At 38.7% G+C, this 19,159-nt stretch overlaps 2 protein-coding genes across 2 annotated transcripts; both read left to right on the forward strand.

The window, feature by feature from the left end:
• The first annotated feature begins 474 nt into the window (after positions 1 to 474).
• Positions 475 to 1,062, forward strand: LOC141718826 (uncharacterized). The gene has a single exon (XM_074521204.1). The coding sequence runs from the start codon at positions 475 to 477 to the stop codon at positions 1,060 to 1,062; it is 588 nt and encodes a 195-aa protein (XP_074377305.1).
• Positions 1,063 to 15,254: 14,192 nt separating this feature from the next.
• LOC141718794 (putative galacturonosyltransferase-like 1) lies at positions 15,255 to 17,338 on the forward strand. The gene is made up of 2 exons (XM_074521177.1): positions 15,255 to 16,540; positions 16,806 to 17,338. Exon 1 carries the CDS (start codon positions 15,443 to 15,445, stop codon positions 16,532 to 16,534), a length of 1,092 nt encoding a protein of 363 aa, XP_074377278.1. The 5' UTR covers positions 15,255 to 15,442; the 3' UTR covers positions 16,535 to 16,540; positions 16,806 to 17,338.
• The last annotated feature ends 1,821 nt before the right edge of the window (positions 17,339 to 19,159 follow it).

Here is a 19,159-nt window from a genome sequence, read left to right on the forward strand (position 1 = left end):
AGCCCAGAATGCCAAAGCGCATTTGAAGAAATCAAAAGGTACCTTTCTCAACCCCCTGTGTTAACCAAAGCCCAACCAGGGGAGCCCCTATCCCTTTACCTATCAGCAGGGGCCCTGACAGTTGGAGCAACATTGATCAGGGAAGAGAATGGCAAACAGCAACCAGTTTATTATGTGAGCCAAGTTCTAAAAGATGCGGAGACCCGATACACAAGGTTAGAAAAGTTTGCTTTTGCCTTGGTTACAGCATCCAGGAAGCTCAGGCACTACTTCCAGGGAAGGGAGATACGGGTGATAACTAACCAACCCTTAAGGAAGATAATACAGAAGCCAGATATCTCAGGAAGGTTGGTAAATTGGGCAGTTGAACTGAGTCAATTCAATTTGAGCTTCATTCCAAGAACAGCAATCAAAGCCCAGGCTCTAGCTGATTTCATCATAGAATGCAATTTCCCGGTAGAAGAGCCTATGCCCATGAGCATCGACCCTGAGAGAAACATCGATAAAGACATAGGAGCGTGGGCTCTCAAAGTTGATGGTTCTTCAACGAATGAAAGATCAGGAGCCGGGCTCAACCTAAAGAGCCCAGAAGGATTCACAATCCAAACAGCAATATCTTTTGGCTTTTCAGCAACAAACAACCAAGCGGAAGACGAAGCCCTGATCGCAGGATTGAAGCTAGCAAAAACCCTCAGGATCCAGGATCTAAAAATCTACAGCGACTCGCAGATCGTAGTAAAGCAAACAAACGGAGAGTACATAGTCAAGGATCCGGTTCTAGCCAAGTACCAGACCCTGGTCCAAAGCTACCTCGCCTTGATACCAAAAACTCAAGTCATTCAAATCTGCAGAGAGGAGAATTCAGAGGCTGATACACTATCTAAACTTGTTCAAAATTCATCAGACCTGGATTGCTCCGTCTACTTCGAAGAATTGCAGAAACGAAGCATAGAATCTGAAGAGGTCATGGAAATAGACAACAGCCCGAATTGGATGACTCCATTTATCAACTACCTGGAGAAGGGAGAGCTCCCGGAAGATAAAGGAAGGCTCAAAGGTTAAAAGCCAAAGCTGCAAAATTCTTCATTGAAGAGGGTATACTCTATCGCCGGACCTTCTCCTCCCCAATCCTGAAGTGCATAGGCCCAGGGGAGGCACAGTACTGTCTGATGGAAGTTCATGAAGGGATATGCGGGGATCATATATCCGCAAAGTCCCTAGCTCACAAAATCATCAGACAAGGGTACTACTGGCCAACTATTCACCAGGATGTAATAGACTTTGTGAAAAAATGCAAGAAATGTTAACTATTCAGCAATGTCACCCGATGAGCCCAGTCCTACCCTCCTCAGTCTTGTTACCAATCCCCTTTACTGTATGGGGCATTGATATCATGGGACCCTTCCCCAGGGCCAAAGGAGACCTCAGGTACTTGCTAGTCTCAATTGATTATATGATGAAATGGGTAGAAGCAAAGGCCATGAGAATAATAAACCAGCAAGATTGCATCAAATTCGTGGACAACATTTTGATGAGGTTCGGGATCCCGAGAGTACTGGTCTCAGATAATGGGCCACAGTTCGTTGGGTCAGAATTTGAATCCTACCTTCAAGAACGGGGTATCCGGCACAAGAAGTCATTTGTAGCCTACCCTCAAGAGAACGGCCAAGTTGAAGTAACCAATCGAATACTTCTCCGGGGGATCGAGAAGAGGCTCAGGGAAAGCAAAACCAAATGGCCAGAAGAATTGCCTAATGTTCTCTGGGCATACAGAACAAGCCCCCGAACAAGCACGGGAGAAACCCCCTTCAAACTGGATTATGGAACTGAAGCTATGCTACCAATTGAAGTAGGATCCCCCTCCCATCGAGCAATCAATTTTGATGAGATAGTGAATGAGGAGGGGCTCAGAACAAATATTGAGCTAATTGATGAAATCCGAGACCAGGAGGTGGCAAGAATGGAAAAGTATAAGGAGAAAACCAAAGAGCACTTCAGAAAGAAGTCCCGGGTCAAAAACTTTCAAGTTGGAGACTTGGTCCTTCGAGATACGGAAGCTTCAGATCCAACCAACACTGGGAAGCTAATGCCAAGGTGGGAAGGCCCATATAAATTCAAGGAAGTTCTAAGGCCAGGAACATACAAGCTCATGAACATGGATGAATCTGAGATCCCAAATATATGGCATGGACTCAGGCTCAGAAAATTTTACCAGTAGAAGAAGCAACCAAAAGCAACTAAAACTTGTAGCCTATGGTAAGCAAACAACCTATGATCCTATATTTTGTATGAAGAAAATTTCAAGTCAATGAAAAGAATTTTACTTTCTTAGAAAGTTATTACTTTTAAATTACTAGTAAAGGAAGCAAAATACAATCCGGATATAGTCTCATAACCGGGTTGGAAGCAAAAAACAAAAGCAACCACTATTTACATAGAAAATTTCTAAGTAAATACAGCAATCATCAATCCGGATATGGTATCATACCCGGATTGAAAGCAAATTTAAAAGAAAAAAATCAACCCGGATAAGCATTTGAATTCGGGTTGAAAACAACCATTATGTACTTAGATTATTTTCTAAGTACATAAAGCAAACAAGCAAACATCAATCCGGGTTAGTATCATACCAGGATTGAAAGCCAATTTAAAAGCAAAAATCAACCCGGATAAGCATTCGAACCCGGGTTGAAAATAACCATTTTCTAAGTACATAAAGCAAACAAGCAAACATCAATCCGGGTTAGTATCATACCATAATTGAAAGCCAATTTAAAAGCAAAAATCAACCCGGATAAGCATTCGAACCCGGGTTGAAAATAACCATTACGTACTAAGATTATTTTCTAAGTACATAAAACAAGCAAACATCAATCCGGGTTGGTATCATACCCGGATTGAAAGCAATTTCAAAAGCAAATATCCAAAATGATAAGCACTCGAATCCGGATTGATTTACCATAAGAAAAGCAAAGTCAACCCGGATAAGCCTTCATACCCAGAACAACCCGGATATAAACCCAATCCGGGTTGGGGGCCATAGTCACAGCCCGGATCAGGATCATTTGTGCAACTGAGCCAGGATTCGGATTGCTCATAAAAGCAAAAACTTTCGTATGAAGTGTCCCACCCGGACCGGAAGACAAGCAAATATTTTCTTCGTTGGAAGAAAAGTACAAGGAAACAGAATTAAAACTTAAAGCAAGATCCGGATTGCCATCAATCCGGAACAAATCCAAATATTACAAATTGTTCAAATCAAAGTACGAAAATCGGAAATCCTCAAAAAAGAAATTACATGGGCAAGGCCCGAAAAGCTTAACAAAGCTGCACCAGATCTAAAGGAAGCTGGGGGTGGGGCCGTCATAAGGTTCCGGTTCCCCTGACCCTGCTCAACTGCAGCCTTTTGATAAGTGGCATTTTATACCACTTAGAACGTCTTATAATAGCTTGAATTGGTGTCTTGAAATCGAGTATTTTGTGTATTTGATACATTTTTCTAGTGTTTGTGCATTTCAGGGTATTAATTGCATTTCGGGAGAGAATTCATCAATAATAAGCCTTGGCATGTGTTTATCATTACAAGTGGGAAGATAGGAGCAGATTGGGGCGAAGAAACGGAGGAAAAATGGATCAGTTTCCAGAAGGGGGCTGAGTGCCCGCTCAGCTCTGCTAAGCGACCACATCTCTTCAACAACTTCACAGTAAACTGTGGGTGATTCAAGCATGGCATAACTTAACTTGCAGTTCTTCACGAAGTCCATCATCTTGTGATAGTCTTCTGATTGCTGAATACCCTTATTGACCAAAGCAGTGAAGTTGTTCTTCTCATAAATGAACCCAGTCTGAGACATGATCTTTACTACAGGTGCCATTGTTAGAGAATGAAAGCTTGAAGAGATAGAGGATATTTGCTTGAGAGAGAATAAAATAAAAGCAGTTGAATATGAGAATGATAAAAGAAAATAATTAGAATGAAATAAGCTTTTATACTATCTCAAAAACAACGGATGAAAATAATAAAGAAAAGTAAATTACCCAATAGAAATTGCCTAAATTAGACGGTTAAAAATAAACTGTAAAAATTCCACCCATTATCCGTCGTGTAATGCTTACAAACTGTAAGTATACTCGATGGATAATGTTCAGGGAATTAACGGTTAAAATTAAGACACTTCGACGGATGAGGATAAACTGTTATTCGTCGAGTTTTAAAAGATTCCAGAAAAGTAATTGATTTTTATTTGCACATAGTATATCGACGGATGACTCAACTCGATGGATAATGGTCATCCGTCGAGATGCAAATTTTGACTTAACCAAGATTTTATCCATGACTAAAAATCAGTTAAATTTCTGGCTACATATCAACTTGCAAAATAACTCAGATAGATTTAAGAGTAATTAAGCATACCTAACTCACTTACCAACCTAGAAAAGGTGGATTCATCCAGTGGCTTGGTAAATATATCTGCAAGTTGCTTCTCACTTGGAATAAAATATAACTCTACAGTACCATTCATTACATGTTCCCTTATGAAATGGTACTTGATGTCTATGTGCTTTGTCCTTGAATGTTGCACTGGATTTTCAGTGATGGCAATTGCACTTGTGTTATCACAGAAGATAGGAATCCTCTCAACTTGCAAACCATAGTCTAGCAATTGATTTTTCATCCATAAAATCTGTGCACAGCAACTGCCAGCAACAATATATTCCAGCTTCAGCTGTAGAAGTAGAAACTGAATTTTGCTTTTTACTGAACCAGGACACAAGCTTGTTTCTTAGAAATTGACAAGCTCTTGTTGTGCTTTTTATGTCAATTCTGCAACCTGCATAATCTGCATCTGAATAACCAGTTAGATCAAAACCAGAATCTCTAGGATACCAAATGCCAAGTTTTGGTGTTCCCTTGAGATATCTGAAAATTCTCTTAATAGCTATCAAGTGAGACTCTCTAGGATCAGCCTGAAATCTAGCACATAAACATGTAGCAAATATTATATCTGGCCTACTAGCTGTTAAGTACAGAAGTGAGCCAACCATGCCTCTATAGCTTGAAATATCCACAGACTTTTCAGTAGTGTTTAGTTCAAGCTTAGTTGCATTGGCCATGGGAGTTTTTGCAGATGTGCAATCCATTAGATCAAACTTCTTTAAAAGATCAAAAATATATTTAGTTTGACTAATGAATATTCCATCACTAACTTGCTTAACTTGTAAACAAGAAAGTAAGTTAGTTCTCCCATCATACTCATTTCATACTTACTTTGCATCAGTTTGGCAAACTTTTTACAAAGTTTCTCATCTGTAGAGCCAAAAATAATATCATCTACATAAATTTGAACAAGTATGCTAGAGCCATTAACATTTATGAAAAATAAATTTTTATATACAGTACCTCTTGTGAAGTGATTTTCCAAAAGGAACTTTGATAAAGTGTCATACGAGGCTCTAGGTGCTTGCTTCAGTCCATAAAGTGCTTTCAGTAGATAATAGACTTACTCTGGAAAATTTGGATCTTCAAAGCCAGGAGGTTGACTAACATACACTTCTTCCTCCAAATATCCATTCAGAAAAGCACTTTTGACATCCATTTGATTGATCTTGAAATTGGCATGGGCTGCATAGGCTAAGAAGATTCTTATGGCTTCAAGTCTTGCAACAGGAGCAAATGTTTCATCAAAATCTATTCCTTCTTGCTGGCAATAGCCTTTAGCAACCAATCTGGCTTTGTTCCTTACTACTATGCCATTTTCATCCATCTTGTTTCTGAATACCCATTTGGTGTCTATTGGATTCTTTCCTTTAGGCTTGGGTACCAGCTTCCATACTTTATTCCTTTCAAATTGGTTTAGCTCCTCCTGCATAGCTAAATTCCAATCAGGATCTAACAAGGCTTCTTCTACCTTCTTTGGTTCTTCCTTTGACAGAAAGCTGCTGTATAGACATTCTTCTTGAGTTGCTCTCCTGGTTTGAACTCTAGAAGAAACATCACCAATAATCAGTTCAAAGGGGTGATCTTTTGTCCATTTCCTTGGTTGAGGTAGATTAGCTCTAGATGAAGAGACCTCAATGTTGTCTTGATGTATGATTGAGTTTTGATTGCTAGAAACTCCCCCTGAGTTTGTGGATCTTTGATTTGAGAAAGGGGTACTTTCTATGGGTGATCTTCCTTGACTTCCTGCTCCTTTTGATAACCCGACGGATGGTGAATCTTGAGTACCGACGGATGAGGCAGGTTGTCTACCGCAAATAACACAGATTGCCTTCCGACGGATGAAGCATTTTGCAATTCGACGGATGTTGAGTTTTGTGCTTCATTGGTGGTAGATTTGTCCGCATTATCCTTAGACACTGTTTCTTGATCACTCTCATCATCACTAACCATCTCAACATTGTCGAATTTGAGGCTCTCATGGTAATCTCCATCTTTCAGTCCTTCAATCTTTTTATCATCAAACACAACATGTATAGATTCCACAACAATGTTGGTTCTTAGATTGTAGACTCTATATGCTTTACCAACAACATATCCAACAAAAATTCCTTCATCTGCTTTAGCATCAAACTTCCCATTTTGATCAGTTTGATTTCTCAGAATATAGCATTTACAGCCAAAGACATGAAGAAAATTTAGAGTTGGCTTCTTGTTCTTGAAAAATTGATAAGGAGTCATGCATCTTGCTTGGTTAATCAGAGAGATGTTCTGAGTGTAGCATGCAGTGTTTACAGCTTCAGCCCAGAAATAAGTTGGTAATTTTGATTCTTCAAGCATTGTCCCTGCAGCTTCAATAAGAGACCTGTTCTTTCTTTCCACTACTCCATTCTGTTGTGGAGTCCTTGCTGCTGAAAACTCATACAAGATCCCATTTTCCTCACAAAATGCTCTCATGACATAGTTCTTGAACTCAGTTCCATTGTCACTCCTGATTCTTCTAACTTTAAAATCAGGATGATTGTTAACTTGCCTTATGTGATTGATGAAGATTTCACTAGCCTCATCTTTAGACTTTAGGAAATATGTCCAAGAGAACTTTGAGAAATAATCTACAATTACTAGGCAAAATATTTTCTTTGAAATTGACAATACATTGACTGGTCCAAACAAATCCATGTGAAGCAATTGCAGAGGCTCTTCAATTGCTGAATCAAGTTTCTTCCTGAATGATGCTTTGATCTGCTTCCCTTTTTGGCAGGCATCACACAGTCCATCCTTTGTAAACTCCACTAGAGGAATGCCTCTTACTAGTTCTTTCTTTACCAGCTCATTTATGGTCTTGAAGTTTAAATGGGATAGCTTCTTGTGCCATAGCCAACTTTCATCTTGACTTGCTTTGCTGAGAAGACAAGTTACAGATTCTGCTTTGGTTGAGTTGAAGTCAGCTAGGTACACATTTCCTCTTCTCACACCAGTGAGAACCACTTTGTTATTTTGATTGTTAGTCACAACACATGCTTCTTTGTTGAAGGTTACTAAGTTGCCTTTGTCACAAAGCTGGCTGATACTCAACAGATTGTGTTTGAGACCATCCACTAAGGCAACCTCTTTAATGATGACATTATCCTTTGAAATCAAGCCATATCCCACAGTATAACCTTTGCTGTCATCTCCAAAAGTAATACTTGGGCTAGCTCTCTCCTTAAACTCTGTGAGCAGGGTAGAATCACCAGTCATGTGTCTTGAACAACCACTATCCAAGTACCAAAGATTCTTTCTGTTTCCCTGCATACATCAAAATCAAATCAAGTTGATTTTGGTACCCAAGTTTCCTTGGGTCCTGCCTTGTTAGCTTTCTTCTTCTGTTTCTTAGGTTTTATCTCATTTGACTTAGGAATTCCAGATTCTTCCTTAGTCAATTGGGTTGTACCTTTGAAACCACTAAATGCAACAGAATTATCATGCATGTTATGGCTAACAGGAAATGACATGCTTGGTGCAAACATGTTATTCCAGTAAGGCATGCTAAATGGCATTTGAGACATTTTGTATGCAGCATAATATGGATTAGGTGCAAATGGCATATTAGCAAACTGTGCATTCATGTTCTGTGTAGGCATAGCATTAACAGGCATGGGAGGCATGGCATGGGAGTAGGCATGGCATATTTGCAATTAACAGACAAATGATTTACACTACCACACTTAACACAGATTTTTCTAGGAGCATATTTATCAGGTGTGTAGTTATTGTGTTTGTTAATCCCTACTTTACCATTCCTATTGTTTTTCTTTTTAGTCTTTGTTTTTACCTCTATTTTCTCAAGTCTGTCACTTAACTGTTTGACAGTCATGTGACCAACATTAGCCTTTTTCCCTTTCTTAGCTTGACTTGACTCTCCTGAGATAAAGTTCTTGGAAACAGACCCATACTTATCATTCAGCTTGATTAATTTGGCTTTGCTAATGGGTTTGCTTACAGCCGACGGATGAGGATTTTTATCATTCGACGGATAACACTTTTTGTTATCCGACGGATAGTCCTCATCATCCGTCGAGTCTACATCTGTCAGCAACCCATCTACCAAAATAGGTTCTAGTTTCTCTTTATTCTTTTTCCAGGCTTCATCACAAAAAGACTCAATTCCTTGAACTTTGGTGATTTGAGCATGAACATCCCTGGATGTTTTCCATGCTTTAATCACCTCTTGTTCACGCTCGAGCTGCTTCTTCAAAATTTCTTCCTTTTTCAAGGACTCAGTTAATTCCTCCTTGGCAATCTTACACTCAATTTTTAGTTTCTCAAACTCAATAAACTGAGACTCAAGCACATTATTCCTCTCACTTAAAAACAAGTTGTTTTCTTTGATTTTAGCATTTTCTTTAGTGAGAGACTTAAGTGTAACACACAAATGATACAATTTTGTAGACATGTCATTTATGGCATCATTACACTCAGCTTTAGATAAATGTGCAAGGTTTGTAGTGATTACCTGATTGCTTGAGGAACTTGTCTCTGTTTCATCAGACTTGGCCATTAGGGCTAGATTGACATAGCTGACATCTTCATCTTCATCCAAACCATCTGCTGCCCAGTCATTCTCTTGTGTAATGAAAGCCCTTTCCTTTTATTTGAGTAGATCAAAGTATTTTTGCTTATAATCCACAGACTCAAACCTTTTCTTACTGGAATCTGACTTTCTACACTCATTTGCAAAATGCCCTGCCAAGCCACATTTGAAACATTTGAATTTTGACTTATCCACCATGTTTCTATTTGGCTTGGCTGCTCCAAAGTTCTTCTTGAACTTGAGCTTGGCAAATCTTCTTGAAAGAAATGCTAGGTGCTCATCAATGTCCTCCATGTCATCTTAGCTCAATGAATCTTCACTTTCAGCTAGCCCCTTACCATTATTCTTACAGACCTTTGAAGTTGATTCTACAGCTTCTATCTTCACTTCCTTCTCCTTTTCCAGATCAGCAACTAGTGCAATGGATCCTCCTTTCTTCTTTCCTCTCTCCATTCTTTCATCCTGCTCTATCTCAAGCTCATAGGTCTTAAGAATGCCATACAGTCTCTCCAAAGTAAACTCCTTATAATCTTGTGAGTTTCTCAATGAGACTGTCATTGGTTTCCATTCCTTTGGAAGAGATCTGAGAAATTTCAGATTGGAGTCTTTATTCTGATAGACTCTTCCATGCAACTTAAGAGCATTTAGTAGTTTTTGGAATCTACTAAAAATGTCAGTGAGTGACTCACTTTCTTCATTGTGAAAGTGCTCATATTGCTGAATCAGGAGCTGCATTTTATTTTCTCTTACTTTCTCAGTGCCATCACAAATTATCTGTATTGTGTCCCAAACTTCCTTGGCAGTTTTGCAGTTGATGATGTTATCAAACATATCTGCATCAACATATCAAACATATCTGCATCAATACCATTGAACAGAATGTTCATGGCCTTTTTATCTTTCCTGACTTGTTCAATGTCAGGATCAGACCATTCATGCCTTGGCTTTGGAACAGATGGCTCATTTCCTGTTGCAGCTCTCATTGGAACATGAGGGCCTCTTTCTATGCAGTCCACATAGGCCTCATCTTGAGAAAGCATATGAAGATGCATCTTTACCTTCCAATGATGGTAATTATCTTTATCAAGAAAAGGAATCTTGACTCCAACATCTTTCTTGTTCATCTTGCTAAATTGTTTTGATCTTTAAACTCTTTGTAGATTAAGAGCTTGTTCTGATACCAATTGTTAGTCCCTTAACAATATAGCAAGAATTACAGAAGGGGGTTGAATGGAATTCTTGAACCTTTTTCTTGAAATAAAAATGTTCAACTCGATTATAGATATATTTGTTTTGATTAGCACAATGCGGAATGTAAACTTAATTGAATCAAAACATAAGTAATTAAAAACAAGAGTCTTTAAAAACTTTCTGGTGGATTTGAACAATTCCACCAGAGATATATATAATATATCGAGAGGACTCTATGTGCAGAAATGCTCACAGCTGCTTACAAATGGAACTACTGAGAATACAGGAAATGCTAAAGATTCTGCTTACAAAGATTTCTCTGTTTTTGTGTTTTTCAGCTATCTCAGTTATTTCAGTTATTTGCTACTCTCTTGGTTTATATAATACCAAGATTGCAAAGTCAAAAAGACTAAACAAATATAAAATCTAACAGTCTTAAACTTTGCTGCTTTTCGTCCTCTATTACCCAGTTAATGGGCTTCCACAGTGTGTTTGTATACATCTCGACTGCTGTGTGTCACCTTTCACTGTTCAACTGCTGTTTGAATTCTTCATATGATCATCCGTCGACTTTCAGAATATCCGTTGATGATTTAATTGATCATCCGTCGACTGTTATATTAAACATCCGTTGATAGTCATTTGATCATCCGTCGATGGCTTTGTTAATCATCCGTCGGTAGCTATTTTGGCACTTGACTCTATATCACTTATGCAGAATTACAAGACATCAATTATGTACAATTAATCAACCTATTCTACATATCTAGTTAAAGTCAACATGACTTATATGCTACTATAGATTCTATACAAAGGTGCATACATAACTGTGTTACAAACTTATTATTACATAAGCTACTCACTCGATGGATAATAAGTTAATCATCCGTCGGGACTATAATGAGTTATCCGTCGGGACTATAATTCTTATCCGTCGAGTGCTACATAATTTCACTAAGTAAAATCTACTTAGATGTTTTGTTTATAAAATCATCAAGTACACAACATATGCACAACACATGTTGTATCCTTCGACCTCCTCCCAGTCTTCCTTAGAGGGGATGCTAGACATGAATCTGGTCAGATCAACCAAAGTCTTGGTCCCTACCTTGACAACACCCCCATCCGGACCCTTCCCTTTCGAGTCGCAGATGACCCGGTCAGTGACAACATCTTTGCCATGGGGAGGTTTACTCGGGGCCGACTTCCTCTTCTTTGAAGGAGGGTCATCTTCAGAAATATCCTGGACATTCGGATCCTCGGTCAAGGGCGCATTGGCCGGATCGGCCACGTTCCGGGGGGACGAAGACTCGGCTCCACCCTCAGCATCCACAGATCCGGATTCGGTCCCAGGAGCCCCCTTTTTTGTCTTATAAGCCAGACCCAGAGAGTTGAAAGCTGCTGCATAAGCTGAATAAGACATTATCGCCCTGAATGAAGGATTGTAATGCGGCAAACCTAAAATAAAGGGAAAAAGAACTATCAGGACAGAGAATACTACAGGAACCCGGACCAATTAACATCATTTTTCAGCATAATCTAAAAGGGGAAACATGTCGAGATCCGGATCAGCACGCAAAGCAGTAAACTCGGGTTAAGGGATAGCAAACAAGGCCGTGATCCGGATCATCAAGTAAAAAAGCAAAATAGACCTTGATCCAGATCATCAAGTCAAGCAAGAGACCCGGATCAAAGGCAAACATCTTATGCAAACAGATTACAAGTAAAAACAAACTAGACCTTCATCCGGATCATCAAGTCAAGCAAGAGACCCGGATCAAAGGCAAACATCTTATGCTAACAGATTATAAGTAAAAAAGCAAACTAGACCTTAATCTGGATCATCAAGTCAAGCAAGAGACCCGGATCAAAGGCAAACATCTTATGCAAACAGATTACAAGTTGCTGCTCCTCCAGTAGATATTGATGGTATTCGTGAACCTGTTTCTGGATATTGATCCGGATCATCAAGTCAAGCAAGAGACCCGGATCAGAAGCAAACATCTTATTCAGAGAGACCACAAAAAAGCAAACAGGACTTTGATCCGGATCAACAAGCAAAGCAAGAGATCTGGATCAAAGGCAATCATTCTATCTAAACGAATTAAAGCAAATCAAATAAGACCAAAATCCGGGTCGACGGGAAAGGGAAAACCCGGATCGGTGAGGAACTTACATCCAAGTTGGAACAACAATTTGTGATTCATAAAAGTGTCCCGGGTCGGCTGGAACCCGAGACTACCACAAAATTTCCTTATTTGATCAACAGCCTCCCCCTCCAAGATTTCCGGGTTGAACTTCGTTTGAACTTCCCCAGTGGTAAAATAGGGGAGGAATTCCAGGTCGAAGCCTTTCAACATTATAATCTCCCCGTTCCAGTATTTCAGCGAGGTTTGATGCATGACCGGCTTGGACCTACCCGGACCGAAGCCACACTCGGCAGCCCGGAACCTAAGCTCGTAGAAGGGTTTCTGACTTGATCTGGAAAGATAGAAAATCTGATGGAACAATTTGAAAGTGGGCAGGAGCCCGGCCTTGTTACAGCAGGCTATGAACCAGGTCATGGACTTAATGCCGTTTGGGGTGATTTGCATTGGGGAAATCTTGAAGACTTACTTACACAAATGTTTTATAAACATGTGGCAACGAGGGCTCCACCCGGATCTTAAGTGTTCCAGCCATACCGGAACGAAGCCATCTGAGGGGCGGTGAAAAATCCTCTCGTGAGGTTCTGGCCACCTCTACTCAATATCAGGAGTTAACTGAAATGCGGCCCGGATTGCTTTGTCCATGTCGACCGGGTCGACCTCCGCATAGAAGTCCTTCAATTGGTAGTGATCTCGGCTAATCCCGAACGCAGCAAAAGTGTCTTCTGGGGCACCCTGATTATACACTCCCGGATGGCCATCCTCGTGCCTCTCATATCTAACCCGAGCATAGTAAATGCTATCTTCGAACCCGGTAAGTTTCCTGACAAAGTGGTATATAATATCGGACCAACGGCCTTTGTAAAGATAACCGAGTTTTCCGGAAGCCGCTTAAAGCGGAAACTAGAGATTGTTCCCACAGATCCGGACCCTTTCTTCACCATCTCGCCCCAGATCTGTTCTTTTCCGGAAGAATCCGGCTCACTATCGTCTTCAGAAAAAGATGGGTAGCAGTTAAAGACTCTCCTAGCCCGCTCCTTGTTCCGGACCATATACCTATTAAAATGAAGGTCAGTGTGCCTGGGCCCTACAGATTTTATTTGTTTTGCTAAGCGGTCCGGATCAAGAACGTTATGTTAATTTTACCATAACCTAATGATCCGGACCGTCAATGCCAGTCCAACCCGGAAAAACATCAACGATCCGGATCATGTTAACTATAAGCCAAAAAATTTGAAAATCATGGACCCGGATCCAAGTAACAAGCACCCAGATCCGGATCCATAGCAACCAAAAATAGCGTGAAAAACCCAAGTCATATAATTCTACCCAAATACTTTTCGCAGATCCGGGTCTTATACCCCGTACCCGGATTAAAATCTAAAACCCTAACCCACAAACAGAAATTTTGGGAATCAAAAAGCAAAACACAACACCTTTATATACACACACGATTTTTCTATCAAGAACACGAAGAACAGTTACGACAAAACCCCAGAAAAAATCGACAACAAACCCAAGAAAAATCGAACCAAAAACAGCCGAAACATACCGATCTAACCATAAATATCCAACAAAAACACAATCAAACAACAACCACAACAAAAACTGCCCAAAAATAAGAAATCAACCACTAAATCGAAGCATGCAAAAACTCGAATAAAAATGCGAGAAATCAAGAAAGAAAATTGAAGAAAGGGAAGAATAGAACTTACAAATCACGAGCAAACGGGTAGAAATGGCGGCACGGCGACAGAGAACTCCAACAGAGAAGGCAGCCCTTCAAAATATTTTTTGGGAGAAAAAGAGAGATGTGACTGTTGGTTTACTTCTTTGATGAGAAAATAAAAAATGAAGTAGAAATGGAGAACAGCATTTTATAGGCCTAAGAGAAGGAACAGCCCCTGCCACGTGGCAGGGTGTGGTTGGCTAGCAAAACAGTTACAAAAAAACCCCTTGTGTATCTATATATTTATATATACACATTAAACCGCATTAAACCCCATAATGATTATGAGCCGAATTTCTAGGGAATAACTGTCAAAATTTCAAATTCATGGGAGGGAAAAAGGCCAAAAAACGTTACAAATTCCACAATCTACGCAGAGTCTGCAACCTCCTACCCGGATCGTGGAGACCTACCTGGAAAAAAGGAATCCGGATCTGGGAGACATCAAAAGTCCAAGAAATTTCCCCCCAAGGCAACATTATTTCTCTACCTTAATCCGAATTGGTATCTAATACACCAGATCCGGATTGGGGGGCAAACAGGAGCAGAAATTTTTCTGAAGCATCAACTCTTCTACCTTAATCCGGATTGGTATCTAATACACCAGATCCGGATTGTGGGACAACCAGGAGCAGAAATTTTTCTGAAGCAGCAACTCTTCTACCCTAATCTGGATTGGTATCTAATACACCAGATCTAATACACCAGATCCGGAACACACAACAACCTTTCTATTACATACATACATCTTCATGTTCTCCAAAACCCTATTCTTATTCTTACATCGGAGGCGCCGTGGGAGCCAAACCCCCCTTCCGGTGTTGTTTTGCAGATACCCAACAAGCAGCTACTCCTCATTTGCACCCAGAAGGTCTAGGAACGGCGTCGGACGGAGCCGTCCGCTCACCGGAGTTATCAAATCTGATTGTAAATAGTGATGCAATTTGGTTTCCAATTTCGGTCATTTATTTGTTTAATATTAGATTCAAATGCAAAAATAATTGAATAATTCTGAAACTAATCTGATGAACTGGGCCTGTCAATGGTATATGTTAGTATAGTACAGCCAAATTCCGACCATAATGGAACACTGTCAAAGCAGTTAGTTCGGAACTTGTATAATAAAACAAGTAACATGCCCTTTTATTATACTTACAACTTACTCTTTCAAACTTAGAATATATTCCACTTAAATATATTCTACTTATTTGATTAGCTAGCACCTAGCAGCTAGCATTCTATAATCTCATCACCTATACAAAAACAATACACTCCAAAACTTCTCTGATTCTATGAGAGACAGTACATAAGATATCAAAACCCTTCTCTCTCCTCTCCTATCTATCATCCTTTCTTTAGCTCTTATGATAATGAGCCCTGCAATATCACTTAAACTTTCATGGAACTTCTTTCCTTTCCTCATATTAGTCCTTTGTTCAACCACTGAATCCTTGTCAACTAAACATTCTCATTTCAGAGAAGCCCCACAATTCTATAATTCTCCAACATGTCCTTCCCTTCTTTACAACAACATTAGTAACACCAATGAAATCACCAACATTAATGGTAGTACCAAAATGATATGTTCTGTCAATGCTGTCCATGTTGCAATGACCCTTGATGCCGCTTACCTTAGAGGCTCAATGGCCGCGATTTTATCCGTTCTTCAACACTCTTCTTGTCCGGAAAATGTTGTGTTTCATTTTGTTACATTAGCTACTAACGACAGTCTTAATGTCACGATTGCTAGATCATTTCCTTACTTGCAATTCAGAGTGTACACTTTCGATGATTATGCTGTTTTAGGCTTAATTTCAACTTCTATTCGGGCAGCGCTTGATTGTCCTTTAAACTATGCCCGGAACTACCTAGCTGAACTCCTCCCTATTTGTGTGCAAAAGGTCATCTATCTTGACTCCGATATTATACTTGTTGACGACATTGCCAAATTGTTAGAAACTCCACTAGGTGATGAAGCAGTTGTTGCAGCTCCAGAGTACTGCAATGCAAATTTTTCATTTTACTTCACTCCAACATTTTGGTCCAATCCGTCACTTTCTTTAACATTTGCGGGGCGAAAAGCGTGTTATTTTAATACGGGTGTTATGGTGATTGATCTTCAAAGATGGAGAAACGGAGATTACACAAGGAAAATCGTTGAATGGATGGAGCTACAAAAAAGAATGAGAATTTACGAATTAGGCTCATTGCCGCCATTTTTACTAGTGTTCGCAGGGTACATAGCACCTGTGGATCATAAATGGAATCAACATGGACTAGGAGGAGATAATTACAGGGGATTGTGCAGGGATTTGCATCCGGGACCGGTCAGCTTATTGCATTGGAGTGGAAAGGGAAAGCCTTGGGTTAGGCTTGACTCTAATCGTCCGTGTCCGTTAGATGCTCTTTGGGCGCCTTATGATCTTTTACAAGCACCCGATCTTCTCGAGTCTTAGTCCAAGGTACATAGTAATCACTAACATGATCTTGTTAACTTTCTTTTCTTATTAATGTTTGTTAAACTTATTTTTTCCGAATTCAGAATACCTACAAAACGTTATAAATCTTGTAAATTTCTTGAGAGTCGTAATCCAAAGTACATAGTGTTAAGTAACCAATAGCTCTAAAACTTAATCGACTCATATGACTTGAGCAGAGTGTTGCTCACTGCTCAGATAACATGATCTTAGTACATGTTTTGACAATTTGTTCAATATTTCAATACAGGCTTGTGTTGTGATCAAGAGAGAAAACAGAAAGCGATCGGAACTGTAGTTGGAATCAAGAAGATCAATCTGTTGGAATCTCAGTCCACTTACATAATCGTGATTGGCGGTAAAGGCAACATAACATAATGGCACGGTCAGTTAAAGACCACTTTTTAATCCTTTTTGTAATTGTATTAGTGACGCTCAACTATGTTGTTGCTAATGCATTCGATGACAGAATCGGATTAAACAATGTAAGCGGGAGGGATTTGTACATGTACATTATACAGATACAGATACAGAGAAAGACTTTTTATATAATATTATAGAGTAATTTGTATCCAGGCTACTCGCGGCATTTAAATATATGTAAATTGAAAAGGTAAACATTGCAATGGCCTGCGAATGGTTTGTTTGGGTCATCATCGATCTGTCATCTGTATGTAAATTATTGTTAACTTTAGTGTTTGTTGAGAGTCATGAGCATATTGCCCCGCCATTTTGGGGAAATGTAGCATGGACAAATGAATATGCTGCGACTTCATTTGATTATGGGTAGTTTCTTAGATTTGGAAGTTAAAATAACATCAAATTACTACTATTTGATTAGTGAAAGTAATAGCAAGGGTAAAAAAAGAGAATCAGTTAAAAGTCAACATAAAATCATGTGTATGGCCTCATAGATTTTGATCATAGATCTTGTTAAATGCTTTTAGGTCAGAGTGAAACAAGTATAAATGATTTTCAAACGGAAGCCTCGTGTTCATTAATTTTGGAACAATACTAGATACTGTCTTTTGTCCCAACAATTTCGAATATCAATTGTTATAAATATATATATATATATATATATATATATATATTATTAATTCTAAAAAAATCTATAACAATATACAAGATTAATGAGTTACAAACTTCGGTGTATATTCTACAAAAAATATATTATGTTAAATCCGTAATAATTATATTTTTATTCATAATCCGACACACTATTTTAAAAAACTCAATCGCATTAGAGGTCTGGAATCGAATTGTGTTAAATAGTTCTCCACCGAACATTTTGGTTAGAATTTGAAATATATAGAATCTGAAATATATATATTATTGAGGGCACATGTACATTATGCATAGTGTCTGGGGAAAGGCCAAACAGAATGGCTGTAAGACTAAGCTTGGCGTAACAAGGGACTATATGAACATCATCATAATCGATAATTAAAGCCACCGCATTGCTAGGTGGGAGAGAACGTTCGCGCTAATTCAGTTCGATTTGAACAGTCTATGTATTCAATTAAATAAAGACAAACATATTAACTATCTAGCATCTACATTGGTAAGTTGGTCAGTATGATTAAAGATTTGAGTAAATAATAATAATAATTGTAGTAGAGAAAGATATGACGTGCATGGTTGAACTTGGGGCTATCAAAAAAGAAAGTGTCGGCGAGTTAATTTCGGGGTGTGAAATGGAAACGAGAGTTCAAGGACAGTTAGGTCATCATGCACATGTATTCAACAATATTTCACATATTTTTTTATAGAAATAAATAAGTAACAAAATCATGTCATAGAAACTAAAAAGGAAGGACTAGTTCCCACCATGACCTGTAAACACGTGGCTTTCCTCGGACTAAAGAAATTAAAAACACACTAAAAAAATTTGTCGGCAGAGTTGAAAAGAATGCCGGGTCCCAGTTAACTTCTAAATATAATATAAATAACTAATGTAAAAACTCGTGTGAGGGACGTGCATGTGTATATAATGAAATATTATTTCGAACAAACTTGCACCTATAAAGAAATAATCGGGATCAGGGAGAGATTAATCTCAGACTCTGCCCCAATCCCCAATTTTTTAATAAAATTTCCTCTTTTCCGGCTTTCTAAGAATTTCTGAATCTTCGACCTGAACAGGGTCGAAATCGGATTGATGTTAGGAGGGGCGAGGTTAATACTCATCCCTATTTATTTGGTTGAGACTAAGATATGGAGAGTGGAAAAAAATGAGCATATTCATTATTACTTTGTCACACTCCTCGATTATTAATACTTATGCTAGCTAGCGAGGTGGGTTTATATATATGAGGTGAGTCAAATAAAATGGGAAAAAGGTAGGTAAATTAATAAGAATGCAAGATATATTAAAATTAATTAAAAGACATGCTCTCTTAAAACATAATAATCAATGTAGTATACTCAGAAAAGTATAATCAATTTCGATTATACGTATAGATATCGTATGATTTTGATTATTGAATTATTTTTTTTTTTTAAAAAACTAAGTTGGCCAATAGGAGACCGTAAATTATTGTCTAATTTAAATTTTTTAATACTATTTTTTTAAATTTTAGAAATATACTTAATAACAAATAA

The sequence above is a fragment of the Apium graveolens genome, chromosome 4 (genome assembly GCF_009905375.1).
Source record: "Apium graveolens cultivar Ventura chromosome 4, ASM990537v1, whole genome shotgun sequence".
Classification (NCBI taxonomy): Eukaryota; Viridiplantae; Streptophyta; class Magnoliopsida; order Apiales; family Apiaceae; genus Apium; species Apium graveolens.